This window comes from Rattus rattus, chromosome 9, assembly GCF_011064425.1.
Source record: "Rattus rattus isolate New Zealand chromosome 9, Rrattus_CSIRO_v1, whole genome shotgun sequence".
Taxonomy (NCBI): domain Eukaryota; kingdom Metazoa; phylum Chordata; class Mammalia; order Rodentia; family Muridae; genus Rattus; species Rattus rattus.
The window spans coordinates 28,978,869-29,000,281 of NC_046162.1; the positions used below are offsets into that span (position 1 = coordinate 28,978,869).

At 49.5% G+C, this 21,413-nt stretch overlaps 1 protein-coding gene across 1 annotated transcript in view; it reads right to left on the reverse strand.

The window, feature by feature from the left end:
* Cyfip2 (cytoplasmic FMR1 interacting protein 2) overlaps positions 1-21,413 on the reverse strand; it is a 100,865-nt gene that overhangs the window by 70,439 nt on the left and 9,013 nt on the right. Inside the window, exons 5-13 of the mRNA XM_032913809.1 lie at positions 20,854-20,955; positions 16,227-16,408; positions 14,331-14,427; positions 13,079-13,207; positions 11,078-11,182; positions 8,871-8,962; positions 6,739-6,856; positions 2,946-3,065; positions 2,300-2,425 (exon numbers count right to left, since the gene is read on the reverse strand). Coding sequence (XP_032769700.1) covers positions 2,300-2,425; positions 2,946-3,065; positions 6,739-6,856; positions 8,871-8,962; positions 11,078-11,182; positions 13,079-13,207; positions 14,331-14,427; positions 16,227-16,408; positions 20,854-20,955 — 1,071 coding nt within the window. The remainder of the gene's footprint in view (positions 1-2,299; positions 2,426-2,945; positions 3,066-6,738; positions 6,857-8,870; positions 8,963-11,077; positions 11,183-13,078; positions 13,208-14,330; positions 14,428-16,226; positions 16,409-20,853; positions 20,956-21,413) is intronic.

Sequence of the window (21,413 nt, forward strand, 5' to 3'; positions counted from 1 at the left end):
TAATACGCTTACCCGTGAGGCTTGTTTCTGTAAAACATCACAGAAATAGAACACAAGAAAACAAACAAACAAGCACAACAGTAGCAACTGGGGAGAGAAACCCTGTCAGAAGGTTTCCCCAGAAGTCAAAGAGTAGAATGGTTGGCCGCAGTAATTATGAAGAGGACTAGTAAGAGAGGCAGCATTCAAAGAGCTGGGCTCCCGGCCAGAGGTGAAATTAAAAAGCACCCAGACAGGGAGAAAGGAGCTGGCGCAGCAGTTAAGAAAGAGCATTAACTGCTTTAGCAGACCAAGTTCAGTTCCCAACACCCAGGTTGAGCAGTTTACCATTGCCTGTAACTCCAGCCCAAGGCTCTCTGATGCCTCTGGTCCTCTAAGACACTCACGTGCAAAGCCTCTCACACAGACAAACCCATGATTAAAACACTGAGACAAATGAAGAAGGGCTCAGAATAATTCCAAACACGGAGTGGGCAAGGCTGTAGGACTGGGGGTGGGGGTGGGGGTGGAAAATCTTTGCAACTCGAGACTGCGTAAAGGTTTCCAAGCTAGGGTCCTCATTTGCATACTGTAAAATAATAAGATAACGAGTGGACTCTGGCAAAATGGGAAACTAGTGCTCCTCAAAAGGCACTGTCAAGGAAAAGGGAGGCAAAGTCACCAGGTCAGGAAGCCACTTCCATCGCGTACATGGTGAGAATTTTGTGGTGAGGTCCTAGAAAGAGTTCTCTCTCACAGTTCAGTAATGAGAAGGCAGAAAGCAACGTTTAAAAAGCGAGCAAAGACTTCGGCAAAATATTTCCTGCAAGCTGACAGAAGAACGGTTGATGAGCGCATGAAAAAATACTCGGTTATCACTGGACTCTGGGCAACGAGAACGGCGGGGTTAAGGACAGTCACCCACATGACCGTTAGAATGACCAAGATCATTCATAAGATGGCCACTGCCAGGGCCCGTGAGGGCACAGAGCGACGAGACTCTCAGGGAGACTTGGAGGTAGTGTGGCACTCCCCTTTGTGTGGCTACTGAGGGAACGTCTACAGCGTGAGCACTCCAGTAAACAGCTAAAACTCGGCCGGCCTTCACAGAACACGCCTATAGTCCCAAGACCTGCCTTGGTTATCAAGTGAGTTCAAGGGCAACTTAGTGAGACTTCTGTGTCAACAAAACCAACAACGGGCAATGCAAGAGAATCGAGTGTGTAGCCCAGCTATCCTCTGGTGGGATCATTGATCTGTTTTACGATTGGGTTCTGGGAACTGCACTGCACTCAGGTCCTCAAGGTTGTGGAGCCAGTGCTCTCTCACCCACTGAGCTGCCTTGCCAGTCCTCATCATATATATATATATATATATATATATATATATATATATAAATTTTAATTTATTCTTAGAAAATGTCATACATGCATACACTATGTACCGGCTGGTTTTGTGTCAACTTGACACAAGCTGGAGTCCTCAGAGAGAAAGGAGCCTCAGTTGAGGAAACGCCTCCGTGAGAGCCAGCTATAGATCTTTTTTCAATTAGAGACTGATGCCGGAGGGCCCAGCCCATTTTGGGTGGGGCCATCCCTGGGCTGGGGGTCCTGAGTTCTATAAGGAAACAAGCTGGGCAAGCCAGAGGAAGGAAGCCAGTAAGGAGCACCCCTCCATGGCCTCTGTCTCGGCTCCTGCCTCTAGGTTCCTGCCCTGTTTGAGTTCCTGCCCTCACTTCCTTCAATGATGAACAGCAATACAAAAGTATAAGCCAAATTAACCCGTCTCCTCCCTTCTTGCTTTTTTGGTCATGGTGTTTCATCGCAGCAACAGAAACCCTGACTAAGATACATTGTATCTTCATCACATCTACCCTCACTCCCCCTCCCTCCAGCCTCCCTCAGGGCCTCCCCTCCAGGTTCATAGTCTCCTTTCATAAATGTTTATTCATTTATTTATTATGTTTTAACTCAGGGAGTACAATCAGTGCTGCCCATACACCCATGGGCATGGAGTCATCCACTGGGGCACAGGGAACCAACCAACGGCCACACTCCTAAAGAAAAGCGGCTCTTACTATCCCAGGAACTGTTCTCCACTGAGGGCGGGGCCTCAGGAACCCTCCATAGTCTATGTTTAAATGAGCTGGATCCCTTGTCATTTCCTAGTAACTTTTGGCTGAGAGCAAGGATGGGAAAATAATTAGATAAAGGGCAGAAAGTTTTGATGAGAACAGAGTTGGGGGATCAGAACCAGCCAGGAACCACGGGGAGCAGCAGTCCAGGAGTAGGTGGGGAGAGCAGGGCACCCACAGGCTCACCTCCACAAAAGCAAACTTCTCCTCGCTGGTGTAATTGTAGCGCGTGGCTCTCTCGTACTCTTCCGCGGTGCCCGGGCAGTCCTTGTTGCAGAACTTGTCTGTGGGGTGAACCAGCTTCCAAGAGTACTGGGGAGAGAAGCAACAGCCACTCCCATCAACTGAGGAACCGTAAACAAAACGGTCTAGCAATACCAGGGAACACGTTAACCGGATGTGGGGGTGAACATAAACAGAATACCAAAGGCTGAATCAAGGCAGGGTGATGGATGTGGGTTTTTAAAAATATTTTTTAAGGCTTACTTTTATTGTTGTTTATGTGTCTATATGTCTGTCTGTCTGTGGGGATGTGCCCATGAGTGTGGGTGTCACAGAAGCCAGACCGAAGATGGAGGTCTACGATCTGTTGTGCTAGGGTTACAAGAGGTTGGGAACCAAAAAATGTTGGTGCTGGGTCCCAGATGAAGTTTTTGTTTGTCTGTTAAATGATGAAAATATTCTTAACTGAGGTCATACCATTCTGTAAATATCCTCAGTAGTGTGGTACATGGATTTTCATGTTGAAAGACAGAATACCAACGAGAGGCGGACGTCCATGGATGCCTTGTGAATCAGGTCAGTGTGGGGTCTGGCACCCCAGGACACTCACCACCTCCATGACGTGGGCGCTCCACTTGGATAGCAGCTGTAGGCCTCGCAGGGCCAGGTCAAAAAGCTCCCGGTACTCTTCATCGGACTTCTGGCTGTCCAGCCCTGAGCCTGTCACCACCTGGGAGACACAGAATTTCACACTTACCTCATGGTTCATGGGCCTGAGGCCCATAAGTATCCCTCCTCTGAGGGTTCATGCGCCCTTGTAGGTAAACTTGGCTTTGACCGGTGTCTTGCTGAAGGCCACAGGAGGCGTCATACAGATCCCCACTTAGCCCTGCGGCAAAGGCTTTAACCCTATCTTGACTGTATTCACAGTAGGAAGTGTGTACGTGTAACTGCCAGGTTCACGTCTTTGCAGGAATATGAACTCTGAGTATGTATGCAAGCGATGACTTTCCCACGGCACCGTGATGTCCCAGGAACCCCGGGCTTCATATTCTACCTCACACATGGTGCTAATCACAGACCACCAAAATGGCGTCACAGCTCACCTACTAGCTGTGATGCCCTGACTAAAAGGATCTGGCATAGAAGTCTGTAGGTGTGATATCCCATGCCACACACATGTGTGTAGCCACATAGAATATGTACATGGATGTGTATATATGTGCACACGAATATATGCAGGTTGTCATCCATGACGGACGTGATCTTTGCAAATGTGCTTCGTCACTAGCTGTAATCTCCCAAATTAACACTTGCAGCAGTGCAGACACCTGCCATGCTCACAGCTGAGCAGAGCCCTCTCCCTTACTGGGTTTGCACTCGTACTGCGAGCAAACATCTTCCCTGCAGCTTAAGCAGTGTCAAGATGCCCACAGTTTTGTGCTTGTAGTGAACAATTTCAAACAGGGCTGATGTGTTATGCCAGTGGTTCCCAGCCTTCCTAAGGCTGCGGCCCTTTAATATAGCTCCTCGTGTAGTAGCAACTATTTTTGTTGCTACTCCATAACTGTAATTTTGATACCGTTATGAACTGCGATGCAAATATCTGTTTCCCGACCGTCTTAGGTGACCCCATGAGAAAGGTCATTTGACCCCGAAGGGGTTGTGACCCACAGGTTGAGAACCACTATGCTACATGACCATCATGTATAGAAACACTTCCTTCAAACACAAGTCCTGGTGCTGCTGACTCTTGTTTAATCTCAATGAATCATCCAGAATTATCTATGTTTAGACAGAAACGGAGATCAAACATCATTCTCTGCTGACAGAAGCACTGTGGCAAGAGGCTCACAGGAATTCCAATTTTCTCTATGGGCGATGGCTCATTTTCTTTTAAAATTCAGAGCTTATATAGTGTTTTGTAGAATGTCTCTGCTGAAAGTCATAAAGAATGTAAAATATGTACACGTAGAAAATCGTTCGTTTGGTCCTGTGTGTCTGAGGAAGTCTATATCCAATGAAGTTCTTCAGTGTCAGATGGGAAATATTTTTTAAAATGCTGCATCTGTATTGTGCGATTTTTGTCATTATCCCTTATATACAGAAAACCAACTATTTATGGTGTGAGGCTTAGCTCTAGTTGCCAACTTGGTACAACTCAGAGTTGACGGATGTCTCAAGGAGAGGTCGTCTACACTGGGTCAGCCTGTAGGTCTGTGGGAGATTGTCTTAGGTTAACTGGATGTGAGATGATCCAGCCTACAGTAGGTGGCACCATTCCCTAAACAGGAGGTACTGGATTGCGTTTGAGCGGAGAAACTGGGCTGAGCATAAGCAAGCAAGCAAGAGAGCACGCACTCGCTTTTTTCCACACTTAACTGTAGACGTGACGTGAGCTGCTGCCTCAAAAGTTCTTACCTCTGTGACTTCCTCATGGCGACAGACTCTAAGCTGGCATTGTGAACTGAAACAAACTCTTCTTTGGGTTGCCTCTTGTCAAGAGTATTGTACCACAGTAACGGAGAGGAAGCCTGACTATATAGCGATTACACCTCGGATTCAGGTTTATAAATAATAGAGACAATTTATGACAGGTTCGAGTATGCAAGTCGGTTATCAGGGACTTCTATGAGGTACTGGAACATCAAGAGACTTTGGTGTCAATAGAACATCCTGAAGCAATCTCTTGTGAAAACCAGGAGGTAACTGTAATGATGATAGTGATAATAATAATAATAATATCTTTAGCCAGAATTAGACTCAGATGGCACAAACACGTGACAAATGCTTTTCCTGCTGATCTCACTTACTGGCACATCTAGAAAGACAGATAAAGGTTTGGACTAGACATGGTCCTTGTGAACCCCAGGCTTACTGACCACACCGCCTGTATTTGGTCAGACTGACCCTATTTCAAATGTCCTGGATTATGATCACAGAAACTTCCTGAGCTGGGGTTTGGAGAAGGATAATCACTATGGCCACTGGCCACAAGGTGGAGCTAGTGAGCAAATGTAGCCTCTTACACAATACGGAAGCTCAGCTTAGAGACCTACATAGGATTAAACAGCATATTATTATGTATCTGAGAGAAAGGCATCCATGGGAAGGTGCCCACACAGATATATGATAATCAAAGTTAGTCCTGGGATGGTAGGATTCTATGAGATTGGCTTTGCGTATCTATTTTTTTTCTGTGAATTAAGATTATATAACTGATATGTTCTTATATTAAAAAAAGAAAAAGCCTCAAAACCTAATCCTTAGTGTTGGAAGAGACCTTTATGGTGCACGCCCGTGTGGACCACCGTGGCTGTCGGCTTTGACTTCCCGTTTTCTCTGGTACAGGCTCTCTTTGTTGCTGGCCATTGCACTCAGGAGGCTGTCTGGTCAACAAGCGTCCTGTGTCGCTGTAGGAGCTCTGAGGTTGCAGATGCATGCTTTGCGTGAGTTCTGGAGACCCTAACTCAACTGTTCCTCGTGCTTGCACGGCGATCAATATTTTACCCACTGAGCCATCTCCACAGCCCTCTATGACTTTTCTGCTTCTCGGGCTCCATTTACGTTGGTTTTGCAAAGATCATATATTATTCCATAGCTATGCACGTTTAAGTGACATTAGGAGCAAGAGTGCTCAGAACGCTGTCTCTGTCTGCCCGTTGAACGTGACATGGGGTGAGCCCGTGAAGCCGATGAGCAGTTACTCCACCTTTATTCCAGGCCCAACACGTGCCAGGCACCCCATTAATTATCTTAGTGACCCTTTCAACATAAACTCTGTCATGACTTTCAACTAAAACTCTGTCCACTTAAAAGACATCTGAATTATTTTCAGTTGGCATAGCAATTGTAGCTATTGATGAGACACCGTGTAAACATGCAGCACATGTATGCGCTATGTGATGACCAGATGGGCTACCTGGTGTGGCTATCACCTCTGATGGCTTCTCTTCGCATGCAGGGCCATAATTATTATCAAACAGAGGCACTCTACCGTGTGATAGAACATTATAAGTAATTCCTCTTACTTGGCTATTGTAAACCCCTATTTTTCTTAAATATTTGCTATTTAGTAAAAGTACAAATACCCCAAGGAGAAAGAGGGAAGGAAACTACCTCTCTTATCCGACCGTACCTCTGTATCTGTTAACAATGGTCTCTCCATCAGCGACTCCCTCCCCACCCCCATCCTCCCCGGGCATCACTAGCCTTAGGTCCTTTATGCGGATGAAGGAATGGAGGCCACAGAGATACTGACCGTCCATCCCAGTGTGGCTTAGAACCCACGCTTCCAGCAAGGCATCCTCTAGCGACTGGCAGTGTGCTCCCCCTACCCGACGCTGCCTGGTCCTGCCCAGTCTCTGTACAGCTGCGGGGCCTGGACCGGCCGCGGAACTCACCTCGCTGTTGCTGTAGCGGGCCAGCTCAGAGATGAAGCGGATGTGGTCGTCCCGGATCTGAACCATCTGCTCGCAGATGTTGTACTGGGGGCTGATGCTGCTCTGGGTGCACGTCCACCTGGGGAGAAGACCACAGCGCTTGTGCATGGGACCCCGCTCCGGGTGCCTTCGTGGGACAGGCTCCTTCTGCACACTAGCAGCTCCTGGTCCTCAGACCACACAGCTGGCTCCTCTGGGTGAAACCAAACGGTAAAGTGGCCGCCTATGCCCCAGAGCCCGCTCTGTGGACACCATGGCTAGGAAGACGAGCCCTGTCTCTGCCTTCTCCAGACTACGCCACAGGTGTTTCTGGACACCAGTGCACGATACTCACCAGGTAAGTGAGAAGGCGAGAGCCAAGGTCACAGCCTCTCTGTGACCACAGAAAGACAGAATCACAGCCGAGCAAAACCGAGGTGGGCAAACTTCCCTGTCTTTCCCAACAGGGGCCTGGTGACATGGACGTGCCCATGGTGAGAGACTTCCTATCATTCTGAGAGGTGTGGCTGGTACCTCTTCCCCATCACTTCTTCCTTGCTTGGTTCCTTCCTTCCTTCCTTCCTTCCTTCCTTCCTTCCTTCCTTCCTTCCTTCCCTCTTCCCCTTTTCCTCCCTCCTCTCCTCTCTTCTTTCTCTTGTCTCCTTGAAAGATGTCCTTAGGGAAACCACCCTGGATTGGAGAGGAAAAAAATGAAGAACAGTCTTCACTCTCTGCCCCTCTCCCTCTGTCCAGAATAGTGGTTCAATAGGCAGACCAAGAGAATGGAAGCCAGCCGGCAGGCAAAGGTTTGGACAGAACTTTCAAAAGAAGACGCAAAGGGGCTCTCTTCAGGATTATGAGTAGTGAGCCTTCCTCTGGCTTAGCCTATGCTAGCTTTTTTTTTTTTTTTTTTGGTTTTTTTTTTTGGAGCTGGGGACCAAACCCAGGGCCTTGTGCTTCCTAGGCAAGCGCAATACCACTGAGCTAAATCCCCAACCCGCTAGCTTTTCATTTTGAGCTACTCGTAGGGGGATACTGTTACTCACACTTCTGACTCTGCCTGATGACAGGCTGATAACTGCTCTCTAAGACTGCCAGACATGGACTCATCTCTGGGGCTCCAGGTAGATATAGGTTATAGGTCAAGGACCCTTTTGTAGGCAACTTAGGTTTTTTGGGGACAGGGTTCTACTGTAGGTAAGGCTGGCCTTGAACTCCTGATCCTCCTGCCTCCAGCTCCCAACTGCTGGGATCATAGGTGCTTATACCACACTCAGTGTCTGCTGGTATCATTTTAATCCCAGCTACTAAGACTGGCTACAGCAAGAGGACCACAAAGTCAAAGCAAGCCTAGGCTACAGAACTGAGTTTACTTAATGAGCAATGACCCCAGATAAAAATAAGAAGAGAGACAAAGCTGTAGTTCAGCCGTAGGGTACTTGCCCAGCGTGTAAAAGATCTTGGGTTTAATTGCCAGCACTGTAAACCTAAGAAAGACACTGACCAAAGAGTGGCAAGGTCTGATCTATGTGGATAAGCCACCGTGGTCTCTTAGTTGTAGGTAATACACATGTAGATCTGATTCTGAGATCAGAGGGACCAAAGGTGGAACCAGATTAACCACCCCCACCCACCCACCCACGGCCACCCCTGGCAGCCACTGACTTACCCCCAGGCCTTGGCCTAGATTCCCTAGAACCATGCTCATTAGCTGACTTAGTGGGAAGTTACCAACCCAGGCCACTGCTGGAACCATCCAAGCCACTCCCACACCGTTAACCGCGTACTTACTGCATAGTCACAAAACCTGAGCAGAGAGACCTGACCCAGGGTGATGACTGCTGCCATCAGTAGACTCCTGCTGTCCCACTGAGGGGAGGGGTTCACCGCAGAGCAGGACAAGGGGTGTGGCTGTGCTCTGAGCCCTTTAGAGTCTGGCAGCTAAGGGCTGGTGCAAAAGGGCTCAGAGCACCCAAGCCATCTCCCTTCCGGCACTGCGGGAATCCACGTGCCCAGGGCTCTGGGGAGGGAGGAGGGACTGAAATGGTCCCTCAGCTCCCTGCCCAGGCTGGGCGTCCTCACAGGAGCCAAGAGACATTACGGCAGGCACTCACTTGGACTTGTTCTCTTCATAGTGAGCACTGGTCTTAATGTATCTGGCCAGCTCTATCTGCATGTCGCCGAAAAGGGGTACCACCTGCAGCTGCTGCAAAGGAAGCAAACAGAGCGCGTGAGATGGCACCTGTGAGATGGCACCTGTGAGAGATATGGCACCTGTGAGATGGCACCTGTGAGAGAGATGGCACCTGTGAGAGAGATGGCACCTGTGAGATGGCACCTGTGAGAGAGATGGCACCTGCAGGGCAGGGCTGCTGTACCGTGGTCGGGGTGGAAGGCTTCAGTGTGTACCTTAGCCCGGTAGCTTGAATTACTCCTAATGGGTTAGCCATGGGGTCCTGGCACCCAGAGGAGTCTCAGCCAGCATACAGGCCCTTCCCCTGCCTCCAACCAACTGTACAATTGGTATCAATTGGTATCAATCGAGCAGCTGATACCAGGAAGCAAAGGAACCTATCCAGGGTCACGTCGGTGAGTAGATGAAGCAGAGGACCAGATGGCTAGCCTCCTCGCACAGGGTCCTTTCTACAGCTCAGAAGATTTCTGCTGCTCCCCACACGACTAGGTGCAGATGGCAGCAGGCTACTGCCTGGGGGGGCACCTGACACTGTCCACCTGATACCTAACATTAAAGTGTAGATAGCCCAGGACTTGCGGAAGGGAGGCTACTGTCTCCCTATGTCTGTCTCTCCTGCAGTGGACACAGGACTAGGCACTTCACAAACACTCTCTATGTAGCTGAGCCTGTAATCCCAGATATTTATGACACAAAGGCAAGAGGACCTTGTGTTCACAGGATTCATGGGCAACACAGTGAGGCTCTACCTTAAAAAGAAGAAGGTGGGATATACTTAGTAATAGAGGGCTTAATTCTCGTGGCCGAGGCCCTGGGCTTAATTCGAAGCACTGAAGAACCCAGTCGTCCAACCATTCAGTGTCTCCATCCACACATAACCAAGGAGCGTCAGTCCCGTCTCCCATGATACTCAACACAGAGATCTGCACGTAGGGAGCTTAGTCTGTTCAGAAAATCAGACCATGTAGAGCTCCAGGAGGCCTCGTCTATGACTTTCTCAAAGCTACTCAGAAGGCAGCGGAGCCAGCTTAAATGCTGACCCTCTGTAGGTCTGGTTCTACCTTCCTTCCTGTTGCCTAAAGGCAGACATAGCCATTTCCCAACATGGGCAGCTCTAGAGAAAAGCTAACAAATCAAGACCCTTGTGACTCACATTTCTCCTTAAATCTCACCTAATAGCTGTCACAATACAACATCCCCTCAGGGCAGATCTCACATCTGTAGGGCCCAACATTATAGTTAAATCAGAATGAGAGGTTCAGTTCCAGACGTGACCTCTCCTTGTTCAGACTCCAAAGACTTAAAATTTACCTGAGAGCTTTTCTGAGAAGGTTTTGGGGCCAAATGGTCAGATCTAGGAGGTGCTTGATGGGATGCACTTAGGCAGAATGTTGTGAGTTATTGTGCCTAAATGGCATGGGCAAGTGGACTGTCATGGATGGGCCTCAGAGCGGCTAAAATGCCAAACACAAATCCACTTAGAATCTAGTGTTTCAGGGATGGGGAAATGGCCCAGCAGCTAAGAGCATTTGCTGCTCTTTCAGGAGCAGTGTTTGATGCCAGATACCCACATGACAGCTCACAGCCATCTTAACTACAGTTCCAGGGTAACCAATGTCCTCTTCTGGTCTCTGTGGGCACTGCATACACACAGTGAGACACAGACACAATGCCCATACTTGGACGATGAAAGTAAATCTTAAAAAAACAAAACAAAACAAAACAAAAACAAACAAACAAACAAAAAAAACCAATCTAGTCTTTAGTCTTGCTTTCATGAGCTGTAGGGCATAATAAAAATTGACACAGGTTTTGTCTCCTAGGATGCAAGTCTGTCTTTAGATGAAAGACTTTAGGAAGGGGAAAAGGAGCTTGCAGGAAGACTTACAAGGCCTCCGTGGAATCCCAGCCGAGTCCAGAAGCTGGCCCTCACCCACATGTGGGCAGTAGACCTTGCTTTAGTGAGAGCAGCTGGGGCCTGTGCTTCTAGCTTCCTTTTCCCCGAGGATCTTTAGATGCCTATGACCATCTCCACAGCTTTCTGGCTAATTCCATCACTTCCTTCCCCCAAGGATCTAGGCTCTAGTAATTCTGTCCCGGTGCCCGGCACCAGCCCCGATGACTAACCTTAAAGAACTTATCGATTTTGCTAAGGTTGATTCTCTTCTTGGCATCCAGCTTGTAAATATTACTGACATTTCCATCCATCAGATAGAGGCCAAAGCCCATCACCTAGAAGGAGAAAGGGGCCAAGAACAAAACTCATCACACCTCTGGAGGGGCTAACAAACAAGGGGGGGCGGGGTCTGCGGTGCATGTTTGCGCATGCGTGCGAGCTGCGCAAATCCACTGGCCTCTTGTAGAGACACACACGCTATTTCAAATTCACAGCCGATCTCCAAATTAAAACAGAAAACGCGTGCCTAATTTCAACGAGGAAATTAGTGTATTGGCACAGCAGCCACTCTGGGCCAGCGGTTACGGTCAGGGTTTAACAAGTGTAGTCTTGGTTCAAAGATGAGGAAATCAGAGACAGAGGGGCTAGAGAGCTTGCTGGAACCACACGCATGTGCTGCAGAGACTAGCTGCAAAGGGTTCAGCCCAGGATCTCCATCTACGTGTGCATTTATAGATCCTCTGGGAGAGAAAGGACTTTATTGTTTCCCAGAGGTGTCAGGAGACAGACACTGGAATAATGATAAATGACCGTAAAATTCCCCAGAAAAAACAATGGAAAGGCTCCCGGGAGAGCCGTGGGAGCCACTGTTAAAGAGCGGATCCCCACCTGAAGGTGCTGATATTGTGATCTGTCAGCCCATTTGCTCGGCCCTTTAGGTAAAAGAGAGACATAGGAACTCACTCCGTTTTGTACCTTTATTTCTTATGGGGCGTGGCTAAGTGAAGCAGCAGAGCATGCCTACGATAGCTGCTTCCTGCCTGGTGCATTCCGCCCTGCAGCCACAGCACCAGACTGTCCGTCCTGTAAGGGCTTCGAGCACCCCCTGGTGGCATCTGAGCTCACTAACTAACTGCAAAGAGAGGAAGGCTTGAGAATCTGATGTCATCTAAACCCGCTGGGAGATGGACTGTACTAAGGCAGCCTGGGGCGGGGGAGGGGGACATCAGACTTGGGCGTAACTGCTGTAACCACTCATGGTTGGCACTGGGGAAGAGGCGTGGTTAAAGCTGGGGCAACCTTTGCTGGTTTCTGATAGCCCAAGGAAGCTGGAGTGACAGAGTCACAAAAGCCACACTGCCCTGTGCTATGGTTTCAATAAATTTCATTTCCCTGAGCTCGTGCAAGCATTTAAGCTTCAAAGTCACAGGGCAATGACGTTAAGAGGGTGAAACCGGGTGGATGTGGTAAGCATGCACCTGTAACCCAAACGTTTGGGAGGCTGAGGGTGGAGAACTGAGAATCCAAGGCGAGCCTGGGCTACAGAGAGAACGTCTCAAAAACTATAAAACATTAAAAGAGGCTGAAACTTAACCTCACAGTTAGTTAAAGGTGAGGCTTCTTGGAAAATCATTGGATTAGATCTTTGGAGGCTCCCACGACTGAATACTGGTGGTTGTACATGGGGACACACAATGGTTCCACCATGGGATGCCCTCAAAGAACCCCAATATCACTTTCAGTCTTGAACATTGTGGGCTAATGGCCCAGTCAGCCATGTGCTTGTAGCACAAGCCTAAGACCTGAGTTCAATCTCTAGCGCCCATGTGAAAGCTGGTAAGGTGGTGCACATGTGTACACCCCCCACGCTGGAGGTGGAGAATCAAGCCAATTCCTGAGCTCGCTGGTCAGACATCCAGGCTTAAAGGGTGAGCTCCAGATTCCAGTGAGAGACAGTATGTCAGAAAAGAAGATGTGGCTGGAGCAATGATGACTCATTACTGCTGGGCAGCTCACGATAGCCCATAACTCTACTTCTGGCCTTTAAGGACACCCAAAATCCTGTGCACACACCCACACATGCATATTTAAAATAATAAAAGAGTATGGAAGGCTCCTGAAGAATGACACTGTTGGTTTACACACACACACACACACACACACACACACACACACACACGCACACACACATGCACACACACACACACCCCTGTGAGGAGGGCAAGTTTTACCTTGAGGAGCATGTGCTTCTCGCTGGGTGTCAGGTACATCTTATTCTCATAGTAATCAACACAAATATTGACAATGTCTGCCAGCAGCTCCTCATAGCCCGGGATCACTTCCAGTTGCTGGTGAAGACACTAAACAACAGCGCCACCCACTGGTCAGGCAGAGCAAACACCTTCCCGTACCACCCAGTAGGCCGAGAATAAATGCACACTTTGGTCCCTCCTGAGATCCCAGGAGGAGGGGGCTTTCCTGACAGCAGGTGCTGGCATGTGACTCCTGCTGGATGCTGGGCATTAGCTGGTTGTCCCTGCATCCTCTCACAGCAGGAACCTAACCTCTTGAGTCTCCCACACTAACCCTGCCAGTGCTGAGGGTTGAGTGTGTGTGTACTCTTGGACAACCCAGCTTTACAGTGATGGGGCCTGTAGTAATTGTGGTTTAGTTTTGAGGGTCTCTATGAGGTTTTTCCAGACAAAGGCAGGGGGAAGACCCACCCAGGGAAGGAGGAAGATCTCTTTCCTGGCAGGATCCAGGAGCATCAAAACAGTTAAGGAAGGTTTCCCCTCAGAGACAAACTGGGCTTCTACGGGATACTCGTGGACAGCATTGGGGGAACACTCTACAGACAGCAGGGGGCTGAGACTCCATATCCTTCTCTAGTGACATAAAAGGCCCCACTACAGCCAGGCCTTTGAGATGCCTTGGGAGCATCACAGCCCCTCTTGTATAGGGTCCTGCAGACGCTCTTGTTATTACTGAACTGTCAGAGAGATAGAGTCAGCTATGACCATCACAGTGGAAGAAGAGAGGCCCAGTGGATGCGCCCTGGCAAACTGGTGGTGGTAACTATAACTGTGCCTTCCCAGGCTCTTGGCCATGTTCTTTTTGTACACGCTTCATTTATTTTCCAAGCTAATCCTATGAGATATATTCTCATAACAGTCTCAAAAGAATATACCCACTTTATGGATGAATAAACTGAGCCTCTGACTTTACCCAAAGTGTTGTTATAAGTGGACCTATGGTAAGGCTTATCCTCAACCTAGAGCCTGATGTGAGGGCCACAGTCCTGTCTTGGAAGCTTCCAGAGAACCAAAAAGGGGGAGGTCACTGGCTGAAGCTATACTCCCATGAAGGGCAATGGAGACAAATGTGGATTGAGCTGTATCCTGTCCCTTGGAGTCCCCTGAGCCTCGGGCCCTAGTATTGATTCCTTGGGATGCCAGGCAGGACTGACAGGGAACTTGTCCTCACCTGGGTGATCCTGTTGTGATTGGCCAGGAACATGGACAGGTTCTGAGATTCCTGGATGGACTGGGGGTCCGCCATCTTCCTTAGGAACTGGGCCGCTCTGAAACACAGAGAAAGAAGCAGTTAACAGGGTACCTGGGAGTCTGCTCCTGCTTAGCCAACAAGAGACACAAGGCTCTAAACACCCAAGGGAGCCCAAGGTCAAAGGAAAGTGTTTGGCAATTCTTTCTCTCAGGCCGTTTACACCCTCATGACAGCTGCTGGGTATTGAAGGCCATGAAACCACAAACAAACAAACAAACAAACAAGCCCACTGGAATCTTGGGGCATTTAATGGAAACCAGGAGATCAATGTGGTCAATGTCCTTGAGCCTGGCCAGGATCTCTGGGGAGCTGCACAGCGAGTCCGGTAGAACAATCACAGGCAGGAAGCTTCATTTCATGTGTTCTGGTCATTATAGGAAAACCTCAGCATCCCATTTTCGGGTTGGTTTGTAGTCCCGGGGATTGGACCAGGGCATCGTGCATGCTGAGCAAGCTGACCCCTGAGCTATGTCCCCAACCTTGTTACCATTTTTCACTTTTGAGATAGTGTCCTGCTAAGTTTTCTGGGCTGGCCTCGAACTCACTCTGTAGCCTAAGCCTGAACTGATGAAAACTACAAGGATGTCAGTCCTGGGCTGCTAGGACCAGTTGCTGATTCTCCTGCCGCAGCTTTCTGAGTAGCACAGATCACAGATCTGGCTTTCCCTCAACGTTCTCATGCACAGCACTGTATGGCAACATGGAGCTTCTAACTGAAGTGCCTGACAGATGGAAGGAAACAGAGGACACAGGCTGGGCTTCACTGTGTCCCAACTTAACCCAGCAAGGCACAGCTCGCGTCAAAATAACTTGTGAGAACGGGTTTTAGGACACAGATGTTGCCTGCGGTCATTATGGAAGTGGTGGGCCATAACAGGAAGTATATGGGGAAGGATGCTGTGCTGGTGGCCATCTGTGATATCTCAAGTTGGTCTTGAGATGGGCTCTAACTATTGGGCAACCCAGGTTTCACATCTGCCCTCTTCTCTCTGTAGCCGACTTGAAATCCTAGGGAGGTGTGGCGGGATAGGGATGGGGTCCTTCTTTGATGGTGATATGTTCAACCCTTCCCAGAGTTATAGAAAGACACTTGCATTTATCAGAGATTCAACCAACTCCCAGGAGTTCTGCCATTTTGCAGCGTTCCCTGTCTTGGGGGTGGCTATATCCTGACTTCTGGAGAAGAATAGCCGCGTCTCAATCCCAGCCCCCTTTTCAACGATGACATGGCCCCCTAATTCTGTCATCCGCTCAGATCACCTTCACCTGACCCAGTGTCTGACGTCGGGATTAGCAAGCTGGATGGATAACAATCTTGGCCGGGACTTTTTAAATGCATGAGGAAGGAGGTGCTCTTTTCTAAAAAGCTGGGGTTATGCTATGGACTGGCAGGGAGCCACTGCAGGGGCCTGGCTGAGAAAGGAGACCATGGAGTGAGAAGTGGTAAAAGAGATCCAGCCAAATGCAGCTGCCGGGGTAACTGGAGGAATGTGTGCCTGGGCTCTGCAGTTCTGGGACACAAGAGGTGGCTTCTGTTCCTCACAGAAAACAACAGTGCAATGCCTTACGATAATCTTTCTGCCGTGAGGTAGGCATGGCAGAAATTGCTTCTGTCCCCTAGATGGGGGAAGGTGAGGACCAGATTCCATCTTGGGACATCAAGCCTGGCCAACCAACATCAACTCTTCTGAAGCCCCAGCTTGGAGCTGTCCTCCTCAGACCACCCTGACACAGCGGCCAGGTTTGAGGGAAGCTACTCTATTACTAGGGAATACGTCGGTGAGAAGGGCCCAGGGAGCGGGGAGGGCTTCTGACCTCTTGTAGGCAGAGTGGTCGTTCTTGACACTGCACTTCATGTTTTTGAGCTCATCCAAGACGGCAAACATGTTGATGAACTTGCCCAGGGTCAGCAGGTAGGCCTCGGAGACAAAGTCCTTCCTGCGCTCAGCGTGGCACAGTCGCTTCACCTCACTGCAGAAACGCTCGATGGCTTTGCGCTGGAGATAGAACAACAGTGTAAGGGCTCATCTGCCGTGCCAGGCAGTCTTTCTCCGAGATGTCCTCGCTTCCGAAGCTAACCCTGACTGCGTGCTGGGACCTGTTCCAAGTGAGTTTACCTTATGAATTCGTCCCCAAAACTATCAAGCTATCAAGCACCGCGTCCCCGATGTGTGAAATGCAGGGAGAGACAGAGGTTCATCCGACAAGCAACTGATTATTGAGTGTCTACTCTATACCGTACAGCCATTGTAAGGACTGAGGTCAAGCAGAAATCAAAACAAGAAGAAAAAAAAACTGCCCTAAGGATCGTATATGCCAATTAAGTAATAGGAAACAAAGTAAATTCTTTGCAGCAGAATTTCATACTTGATATGGCAGGAAATGAAGACGGGACAGAGGTTGGGAAGGGCTCGTAAGAACGGTTCCTCCAGGGAGAAAGACTGAAATCACAGAGAAATGACCTTTTAGGGAAGTAACTTGAAAGAGAAGGGGAAAGATAGGGACACAAGGGAAGGAAGGAAGGAAGGAAGGAAGGAAGGAAGGAAGGAAGGAAGGAAGGAAGGAAGGATGAGTTGACCTGCAAAGGCCCCCGAGGCTATCGGAGGCTTAAGGAAACAGGGTTAGCCTGAGCTATAGTAAGTGCAGGGAAGGAGCAAAGTCAACAATGGAGAGGCTGTCCACTCTTCGAGGCTCTTTTGAGGGCTTGTGCTTTGACCCCAAGTGAGCTGGGGAGCACCAGAGCTCCAGCACTGTTGTATGAACTGCATCAGACCGTGGTGGTGTGGCCTCAGCCATACAGCAGCCTGCAGGGGCAGTTAGGAAACTTGCACACCCAGGGCGGAGTCACTGAGTGACCCAGTACTCCACTCACAGGGACCTGCTTTGCCTAGTCTGCTGTCTACCGCTGTGATCAACAACACTGTCACCAAAAGCATTGTGGGAAAGAAAAGATTTATCTCATTTCCCAGCTAACAGTCCACCCTGAAGGAAGTTGAGACAAGAACACAGAGGCAGAAACTGAAGCAGACACAGAGGGTCCACAGCTGGATCAGTCTGCTTCTTATACAATCTAGGACTGCCGCATGCCCAGGAATGGCGCAGCCCACGGTGAGCTGGGCCCTCCCTCACACCGATCATTAATCAAGAAAATGTCTGACAGACTTGCCTACAGGTCAATCGGTAGAGAAATCTCATCAGTCAGTGAATTTTTTCCCATGACTCCAGCTCATGCCAAGTTGACAAAACCCTAACCACCTCAGAACCCAAGAGAAACAGAACCTGTAACAACACAGAAGCTCACACATGTGTCCAGCTTTCATCCCTGACAGACCCAAGGAGGAAATCACCCTCATCCATCACCTGGTAAATGGGTGAATGAAATACAGTGTGTGTGTGTGTGTGTGTGTGTGTGTGTGTGTGTGTGTGTGTGCACAGTAAGTGACATGGTATTCCATCATCAAATAAAAACAACAACAGCAGCAGCAGCAGCAAACCAATTAGTTTCTGCCACAGTACAGATGACGCTCAAAAACACCCTGTCAACTGCAAGAGGCCAGGCCTGAAAAGTCATGTCCTGTGTAACTTCATTTGTAGGGAAATGCCCAAACAGGAAATCCACAGAGATAAAAGGTCATTTAGAAGTTGCTTAAGGCTGAAGGAGAGGGTGTTGGGGTAGTATGGGATGATGGCTCAGGAGATTTCTTTCAGAGGGTGGAAACATTCTAGAAGAGATTGTGTGACGTGTTCACCCAGCTCTGTGAAGACACTAGAGCATGCTGGGCTGTCACTCTGCCTGGAGGAATCACAAGAGTAAATATGATACCTCAAAACATCTGTTACCTGAGTGTGTGTGTGTGTGTGTGTGTGTGAGTGTGAGTGTGAGTGAGTGTGTGTGTGAGAGTGTGTGTGTGTGTGTGTGTGTGAGTGTGTGTGTGTGTGTGTGAGTGTGTGTGTGTGTGTGTGTGTGTGTGTGTGTGTGTGTGTGTGTGTGGGAGTGTGTGTGTGTGGTGTGTGTGTGGTGTGTGTGTGTGGTGTGTGTGTGTGGTGTGTGTGAGTGTGTGTGTGTGTGTGTGTGGAGTTTGTGTGTGAGAGTGTGTGTGTGTGGTGTGTGGGGGGGGTGTGTGTGTGTGTGTGGTGAGTGTGTATGAGTGTGTGTGAGTGTGTGTGTGTGTGTGTGTGTGTGTGTGTGTGTGTAGGGGTAGTTCAAAAGCCAGAAGAAGCAACAGTAGTAATGGAGGGGTAGTGAGTAATAGAGGAGGAGAGAAAGGAGGAGGAAAAGGAGGAGGAAAAGGAGGAAGAAAAGGAGGAGAAAGAGGAGGAAGAAGAGGAAGCAGAAGAAGAGGAAGAAGAGAAAGAAAAAGAACACAGGAAGGGAGGTGTGTGGAGAAGAGGATCTATGTACAGATGTGAGCTCCATCCCATGTCCAAGGCGTACCATACCCAACCGCCAGCCCCTCTCATCAAGGACCAGCAGGCCACAGCCAGTCCAGTTAGGCTTCTTGCCACAATGGAATTGTTCCCCACTAGCAATGCTCACAATGGTGTAATGGTTACTCTCAGCTTTCAACTTGATGGGATTTAGACTCGCCATGGAAACATACCCCTGGGTATGTCCACGAAGTATGTTTCCGGAAAAGTCTACTGGAACAGGGAAGGCATCCCCTGAGTGTGTGTGTGTGTGTGTGTGTGTGTGTGTGTGTGTGTGTGTGGTATGGCATGACCCAGACTGAGTCAACAGGAGAAAGTGAGCTGAGCACCAGCTTTCACCTCCCCCTACTCCCTGACCTGGGTACAACCTGACCAGCTGCCTCATGCTCCGGCCAACACACTTTTGTCGCCATGATGGACTGTGTACCTTTAAACTGTGAGCTGAGAAAGCCCGCCCTTCCTTCAGATTCCTGGAGATGCTTCATTAGGCATTAGAGCAACTACTATGGATGGCCGCGGTGGCGGCCGAGTGCTTGGAGTGAGCCTCGTGTTACTGAGAAGCTTCCCCGTTAACTACCACTGCTGCTATGCTCAGTCAAGGGCCACACTCAAGGCACACGGCTGCGAATCATCCCACATCCTTCCTCCCAGATGCACCTCTTTCGGGGAAGCTCTTCATTTCACACCCAGTTTCTGATGCCTCCTCTCTCTTGGATCTGCTTCCCAAAAGAGACTTTAGGTCTGGACGTCAGGCCATCTATGATACTAGCAACAGCTATGAAACACTTTAAGCTGTCATATGGCCCTCCTGGGCTCCTACCGAGAGACTGTCTATCTTTTCCACCACCCTGAGGGGCAGGCTTCATTTCCCTGTGCTGGTGTGTGTGTGTGTATGTGTGTGTGTGTGTGTGTGTGTGTGTGTGTGTGTGTGTGTGTGTGTGCGCGTGCGTGTGCGTGCACATATGAAGTGAGTCACACACAGTTAGAAAACAGCAGAGCTAGGGTTTGACCTAGCATCGCTCCTTACCCAGGCTGAGGACCTCCTCAGTGCAGTCCCAGCTCTTGCATAAAGGCTGACTACAGAGTGGATCCTGGCCAGTGACAACACTCTATGAATGGAACATATGTAGGGTATGGGCTCTGTCACCTACTGGGGGGCACAGACCAGCTTTGAAGTGTTCCCTGCCACTCTCATAGTCGCCAGTGAGACCCCGGGAAGTGACTGGCTGCTCACACCTCCTGTCCTTTCATGCTATTGCCTGGCTTTCCCTGTCACTGTGAAGACCCTCGGCCCTCTCTCTGTTCTTCTTCCTCTAAAAATGGCTCTGCCAGAGCTCCTGCTCTCCGTGCTCCTCCGTGCTCCTCCGTGCTCCTCCAGGCCTCTTCCCACCTCCATCTTCCAAGCGTTTCCTACCTAGTGACCAATGTCCTAAAAGCTCAGATCAGCCCAGTGTCCAACCCAAAGCTCTAGGCTCACAGTGCCCATCTCATGGGTCCCTGTCCCCCTCCCGCTGCCCCTTGGACCACTTCCTTGCTTTTACTGTTCTGCAGCTCACCCCCTTCCTGTCCTCCATTTTTTTTTTTAACACACTGATTCCTCCAGGCCTTGGGGTTTTGCAGGGCCGTCTTCCTGGAGCCTTTCTCTCGACCATCATATTCCTGTCTCTTGTCACCTAGGTCGTAGCTCCGTGCCATTGTCCCTAAAGTGGTAATGACACATAGATACTCTGCAACCTACGACTGTAGTAAACCATATTTTACTCACGTCTTTACCATGTCCTAAAACTAGTGAGTGCTTTTGTCACTCCGTGCTCCAAGCACACACATACTCACTAGGACACATCCTCTGTGGAGGCAGGGACGCCTGCTGGCTTGGCTCACCCACAGGGGTGTAGGTGGCTCTCAAAAGTATTGGCTGGGTAGAAACAAAATGACATGGCGCCAAAGTCTAGACATGGAGGGGCGGGGGGGCTTCGTGAGCCTCCTGCCGTGGACCCGCCCCCACCCCACTCACCTGAAAGTACATGAACTTCATGAGCTTGGTGACCTCTGGCTCCAGCACCTCCACCGTCTTCTCGTAGATCTCTACCCGATTGGGCTGCTCATTGCACTTCACCTGTGAGAGCAAGAGGCACATTCATCATCCAGGCTCCCGGCTGCTGTCTCCTGAGCATGGCTCACCTGTCATGTGCATGGAGCATCTCGTCGTAGATGATAATGGAGAGGGTCACCCTCGTGAGAGGGAGCTGTAGAAGACTGTCAGGCCCCATAAGTGCTGCAAGGTCCTCTCCCTTTATCCTGATGCACAAGACCATGAACCGGTCTGTCCTTGAATGAACCGGTCTGCCCCCCTTATGCTGTCTGTATGCCTGGAGCAAAGCTCTCCAGCCATATCCAAGTGAATGATGGATAACCTACGCTGTGTCATCCAGGCACCGATTTTCTCTGCCTGGTGCTTCTAGTCAGCATGTACCCTTCATAGCGCATGCCATATGTTCTGTGAACGCACATGCGCCAAGCCTGCTCATAGGCTGGCTGGCTGTGACAGGGAGCCGATGCTTGTTTCTTTCTTTA